This window comes from Tupaia chinensis, unplaced genomic scaffold, assembly GCF_000334495.1.
Source record: "Tupaia chinensis unplaced genomic scaffold, TupChi_1.0 Scaffold143584_1, whole genome shotgun sequence".
Classification (NCBI taxonomy): domain Eukaryota; kingdom Metazoa; phylum Chordata; class Mammalia; order Scandentia; family Tupaiidae; genus Tupaia; species Tupaia belangeri.
In genome coordinates, this window is record NW_006203430.1 from 7,579,558 (window position 1) to 7,585,988 (window position 6,431).

General features: G+C 37.1%; 1 protein-coding gene and 1 pseudogene across 7 annotated transcripts in view; one reads left to right on the plus strand and one right to left on the minus strand.

Moving 5' to 3' along the window:
• The window catches only part of CEP192 (centrosomal protein 192), a 134,611-nt gene that overhangs the window by 41,006 nt on the left and 87,174 nt on the right, over positions 1-6,431 (plus strand). For all 7 annotated transcript variants that reach the window (XR_001369462.2, XM_014582361.2, XM_014582363.2 and 4 more), the window contains 2 exons: positions 683-809; positions 3,213-3,370. Coding sequence is in view for 6 of the 7 variants with exons in the window: in XM_014582361.2 (XP_014437847.1) it covers positions 683-809; positions 3,213-3,370 (285 nt within the window). In the remaining variant the exon portion in view is untranslated. The remainder of the gene's footprint in view (positions 1-682; positions 810-3,212; positions 3,371-6,431) is intronic.
• Positions 5,051-5,883, minus strand: LOC114005233 (UAP56-interacting factor pseudogene; annotated as a pseudogene).

A 6,431-nucleotide genomic window follows, 5' to 3' on the forward strand; every position in this document is an offset into this window, starting at 1 on the left:
GAGAGAAAGTGAGAAAGCTATAAGGTCTGGGACTTGAACCACACTCAGCTATGTGAGAGTCCAGTGTCCTTAAACACCATGCCACCTGCCAGCCCTGGAACATACCTGATCTTAATACACATTTTAGAAGATGTATTATTTTCTATAAAATATTCTGTAAGTTCTAGGAAGCAGGAATTTTTTTTTTTTTTCTTAAGAGAGTTTTTTCCTCCCAGGTTCTTGGGCATGTATTCACCAGTGTCTGCCCAGCATGAGTTTTAAGCCACCATGTCAGAAACTCACTTCTTGGCAATGTGGGAGTCCAGTGATGTGATTGCTATGCCATATGCTAGCACCTGTTTTTGTTTTTTTTTTTTTTTTTTTTGCACTAATATTTCTTTGATTAGAACAGTGGCTAACATAGTAGGTGTGCATTTATAATTATTGAGAGAATAAAATGTAATTTCTGTGTTTTAATTTAGATTTCTTAGGCAATTTATTTGACAATATTATTTCTAGTGATTATAAGATAGCTTTGGGGAATAAAAAAATTCTATACAGACTTTTAAAGTTCTTTAGTAATTTGAAGTTAAGTGGAAAGTTTTATTGAAGTCTATTAGCTATGTTATCAGATAAAACAGTCTAGAATTTCTTAATGCAGTTGAAAGTTAAGAAAAATAATTAATGTCTAATTATTTTGTAGCCATCGTTTGGTTATTTTATTAGATCACCTGAGAAGAGAGAACCTGTTGCCTTAATAAGGAAATCTGATGTGTCAAGAAGTAATTCAGAAAAAGAAATGGCTCATCTTAACCATGATCTGTTTTCAGGTAATGGATTAAATGAAGAGATTTTTTTTTTTTTTTTAGGAATCTTTAAAAAAAAGAATCCAAAGAAAATCCTGTAACTTAGTGATTGTGTAATTCTGTCCTTTAAGAGTGAAAATGTATATATATACACACATATATGTATATATATAGCTCCTCTCTAATCTGTGGATTTGCTTCCTGTGGTTTCATTTACCTGTGGTCAGCTGTAGTCTGAAAATATTAAATGGGAGAATCCAGAAACAAACAATTCCTAAGTTTTAAAATGTGTAAGATTTATCGTATGTTAAGTTTTATTGTGTGCCATTCTGAGTGGTGTGATGAAGTCTTGTGCCATCCCATTCTACCCCATGTAGGCATTAACCATCCCTTTGTTTACAGTATCTGCACTATATACGCTACCTACCCTTTAGTCACTTAGTCATGAGGTTGATTTTCATTGTATCGTAGTGCTTATGTTCAAGTAACCCATATTTTACTTAAGGACCTACTAATATAACTTTAATTTCAGTGTATTGTTATATTGGGTTTTTTCAATGATCAATTGTCATTAATCTCTGTCTGTCCCTAAATTCAACTTTCTCCTAGGTATGTATGTGCAGGAAAAGCATAGTGTTTAGAGCGTTCAGTGCTCTTCACAGTTTCAGGCAGCCGCTGGTAGTCTCGGAACTTACCCCTTGCTGATAAGGAAAGACTACTCTATCACTTTGTATTGGTTATAGGTTTTATTCATATATAACGCATATTTCCTTTTCAATATAAAGTAGAAACAGGGACTAGTGGAGGGCATAATGGTTATTTCACTGGACTCCCATGTAGTCAACCACAATTCAAGTCGCAGACCCAGAGACTTAAAACTCATGCTGGACATGTGTGTGTGTGACAAGATTCTGAGAGGAGAATGGAAGAGAAGGGATTACAGTGTGGCCACCTGGGTGGGGAGGATGATTTCTTGCTTTCTATTCTCTATCTCTGGTGAGCAACTGTGCCCTATAGCAAAAAATATCTCTAAAAAAGTAAATAAATAAATAAAATGGAAGCAAGTCAGGCTAAATCTACCTATGTCTTTTTGTAAAAACTGCAGCAAATTTTAAAGAATTATTTTATTTAACTTTATTTACTTATTTATTTATGTTATTTATTTTAATTTGACCAGGGAAGGACAGAGTGAGTGAGTGAGAGAGAGAGAGAGAGTGAGAGAGAAAGCAGGCAAGCTGCCAGGTCCAGGACTAGAAACGTGGTCGGCCATGTGGGAGTCCAGCTCCCTTAACCACCACACCACTTGCTGGCCCCATTACGTTTATTATTTAAGTTGACTCTTAAAGAGATGTTTTAAGATTTAGACTAATAGTCTAAATATGATAAATATCTGTGATATTTTAAATTTTTTTGGTCAGCTTATAATAATGAAGCAGTTAACTTTTCACTAGTGCTACATATCACATATAGTAGTGTAAGTTATGCTCCATTTTTTAAAGAGCCTGCCTTTTTTTTTTTTTTTCAGAGAGAGGTTTTCTCTATAATGTGCGTATGCTTGCCAGAGAGACAGACAGAAAGTGAGAAATCATCCCTTGGGGGAATGGCCATGCTTCAATCCCTTCTCCTCTCTCCTCTTGGGATCTTGGACACGCATGCACATGCACCTGGGGCATGAGTTTTAAGCTGCCAGGTTTGGAACTCGAACCGCAGTCAACTTCTTGGGAGTCCAGCAATGTAACCATTACATTATCTGCTGGTCCCAAAGAGCCTGCCCTTTTTTTTTTCTTTTTTTTTTTTTCTTATATAGAGATTTTTGTTATAGGGCTCGCATGCCTGCCAGAGAGACAGAAAGCGAGGATATGGCCATGCTGCAGTCCCTTTTCTTCTATTCTCCTCTAGGGATTTTGGGCACACATATATACACATATACCTGGTATGAGGTTTAAGCCTTTGGGTCTGGGACTCAAACCGTGGTCTACTATTTGGGAGTCCTGTGATGTAACCATTATGCCATTTGCTGGTCTCAGAGACTGCATTTTCATAGAGGAATTGGAATAAAGTGTTAGTGTGTATGTGGTTAGTTCATTGTCTATTACTGAAGTTCTCACTTTTGAATTCAACTTATTGTGTATTTGTGAAATGTTTAAAGCTGAAAAATATGGGTTTATGTGAGTATTTGCAAGGGAGAGATTAAAATATGTAGTCTTCCTTCAAAATTTGGACTTTGCAGAATTGAGCCAAATTAACAGTGCAGTTGTCCTTTTGTCTGTGTGCTTTACATTCAGACAGTGTTCATGAGGATGACTGATACCTGAGGTATGATACCTTCTCCCTTGACATTTAATCATTCTGACTTGTTCTTATCCTGCAGATTGTTTCTGTGAAATAATGTGTACTTAAATGTTGAATATTGTTTATTTTCTGCAGGAGACTTAAATGAACAATCCCAGACACAACTAAGTGAAGGATCAGTTACACTTCAGGTTGAAGCCTTGGAGAGCACTTCACAAGTGGATGAAAGTGAAGTGACATTAACTGCCAATAAAAGCAAAACTGAGGTAGCTCAGGCTTTTCATGAAGGAAATGTAAGTTTACTTTGTTATAATTTTTATATAAGATCAAGAGAGCATCACCTGTGGAAAACATATGGAGTCTAACTTTTTTTCTGGCTCCAGTTTTTTTTATAAGTGTCCTTTAAATTTAAAACATTTCCATTGGGGCGAGGAGGTGGCATGGTGGGTTAAGGCACTTGTTCAAGTCCTGGACCTGGCGGCTTGCTTTCTCATTTTCTCTCTGTCTGTCTGTCTGTTTCTGGTGAGCTCAGGTGCCCTATAGCAAATTAAAAATAAATAAATCAGTTAAATTAAGTAAATATTTAAAAAAACCAACATTTTCATCAATGTCTGATTTACATATAAGAGTTTATAAAACAGGGACGAACAGATGGCATAATGGTTACATTGCTGGACTCCCACATAGTTGACTCCAGTTTGAGTCCTGAACCTGGAGGCTTAAAGCTCGTGTGCGTGAATGCCCAAAATCCTGAGAGAAGAATGGAGGAGAAGGGATTGCAGCATCACTATCCCCCTGGGCAATGATTTCTTGCTTTTTCTCTGTCTCTCTCCCAGCGAACACATGTGCCCTATAGCAAAAATCTCTCTCTTTAAAAAAAAAAAAAAGTTTATTAAACTTATAGTTAATGACTGAATTATTATTTTAATATACCAGATGGTGTGTATGTTTTCCAGAGAGAGACATAAAGGAAAAAGGGATAAGGAGAAAGCATTCCCCATGTGGGATGGTCGTCCTGCGATCCATTCTCCATTTTTCCCTCCCTTTGGGATATTGGTCATGCACACTTGTGCACCTTGCATGTTTCTCAAGCCACCAGGTCCAGGCCTCAAACTGTGCATGTGGGATCTAGCTACCTTAACTGCTATACTATGGGCTGACCCTCGCCTGTCATGTTTCTCAAGTTGCTGGATCTGGGATTCAAACCATGTGGTCAGTCATGTGGCATCTGGCTTCCTTACTCACTAGGTCATGGGGCTGGCTCAATGAATGAATTATTACAACTTGTACACCTGTATATACCCCAGACCAAGAGAGAAAACATTACCTGTTTCCTGGAAGCTGCTATTTCCTTTATTAGTTCTCTGACCTCTCACTGTATTAAGTTCACCAGGTTTTTAATTCGTCTAAAAGAAACCATGTAGCATGCGTTCCTGTTTCTTGACTTTTTTCTTTTCGCTTTATCTTATGTTTATAAGATGACTATAATACTATAGAAACATATTTCATTACTCGTAGCATTCTGTTATATGACTATTCTGCAGGTTATGTAGCTTTCCTACTGTTAATGGACTTTGGTACATTCATAGTGTTGGACAGTTATAAAATAATGCTCTGTGACTGGCCTGTGCTTGTCTTGGCATTGTACGTATTCATGTGAGATATGTACTCCAAAAGTGGAATTGCTGGGTCATAGGGCTTTCATACTAGCTTAGTTTTTGCGTAGTTTTCCAGAGTGGTTGTCCAATGTGGATTTCTCCCAGTAGCATGTGATAATTTCTGTTGACTGCACATCCTCGTCAGCACTTGATATTATTAATCACTCTGGTAGATGTGGAATGGTACCTCCTTGTTTCCATTTCCATTTCTTGATTAGGGAAGCTGAGAGGTTTTTTGTTTGTTTGTTTTGTTTTGTTTTGTTTTACCTTTTTAAAAATGTTTACTTTTTAATTTATATTCAATTTATTTTAGAGTCATTTAGTTTCCAACTGGGGTACATGGTTATTTGGATAGCTAGTATCCTGGACGTTTGAAATGATACCTTGGAAAACAAATAAACATTTACTGTTGATTTCTCTTTTCCTTTGTCTAGCAGTTCTGTTATGAACTGGGCATGAACCTTCAGTGTCTTTCTGATGTCTTAACATGCTTCCACTCCTGGTAAAATTAGCTGGGATGTTTATTTTTTCTGTCTAGCTTTCTCGAGAACTACAGTTGGATTCCTTCACACTTAAGAAAGTTTGCCTTCCTTTTTAACACTGAAAAATATCATGCTATATTCTTGTCATTTAGAAGTGGATGATTCATAGGACTAACTCCTTTTTAAATTCCAGTTGGTTTTTTAGCTGCAAGACTAGTGATAACTCCATCATGGATATCTCTTTCCAGGCATTACTGTCCCTTTGAGGCTCAGATTAGTCTTACCAAACCTGAATTCTGTTGGATTCCCCACCTTACTCTTACTCTGAATTGCCAGCCACCATTTTGCTGGAATCTTCTATGTAGTCTTGAAAATTTTCTGCTTCTTTCTTTCCTTTCTATTCATTTTGATGGTATCATCCCAAACCATATCAATCTTGTTGCGGTTTTCATCGTTGTAAGCTTGTAATGTTGGTGATGGGGTCACCGTGACTTCCACCAACTGGTATCAAATGGCTCCTGGCTGGAGACATTGTGCTGGAACAGTCAGGAAGGCCAGAGTTGGAGGCCTACCACCTCCCACTCTCACACGAAGACTGCTTTTTCACATTTACTGGTCAGTTGGGTAGCTACATTTGTGAAGTACTTGTTCAGATCTCTTGTTCATTTTTCTAATACAATGTTTATACTGTTTTGTAGGAGCTCTTTATATATTCTGATAGGAATCTTTTGTTACTTATGAGTGTTTCACATGTCTTCTTCCCATGTATGGCTTGCCTTTTTATTTTTTTAATGTGTTTAGTTATTGTGTAGGCTGTTTACTTCATTTCTCTAATGTGCCAACTTTGTCATAAATATCCAAGATGTTGTGGGTCTATTTCTAGACTGTTGTGTTTCTTTGGTCTGTTCATCTATGTCATGTCAATTTGACACTGTTAAATGTTGTAGCATTATAATCAGTATTGATATCTAGTAGAATAACCTCCCCACCCTGGCATGTTTGTTTTTAAATAAATAAATCCCAGGCTTCTTTATTTAAGAACAAAGTGAGGAGCATTGTGGGGATAAAAATGAAGAACGTCATTTAACTTCAATTTCTCTTCAACCAGTTTCCCCAGAATGCCCTACCACCACCCTTTGTGTCCCCCGTATCTTCCTTAGTGAATGAAGAACTTAATCCTCAAAGCCCTGTTACATACACTCCAGGTTCTCTTT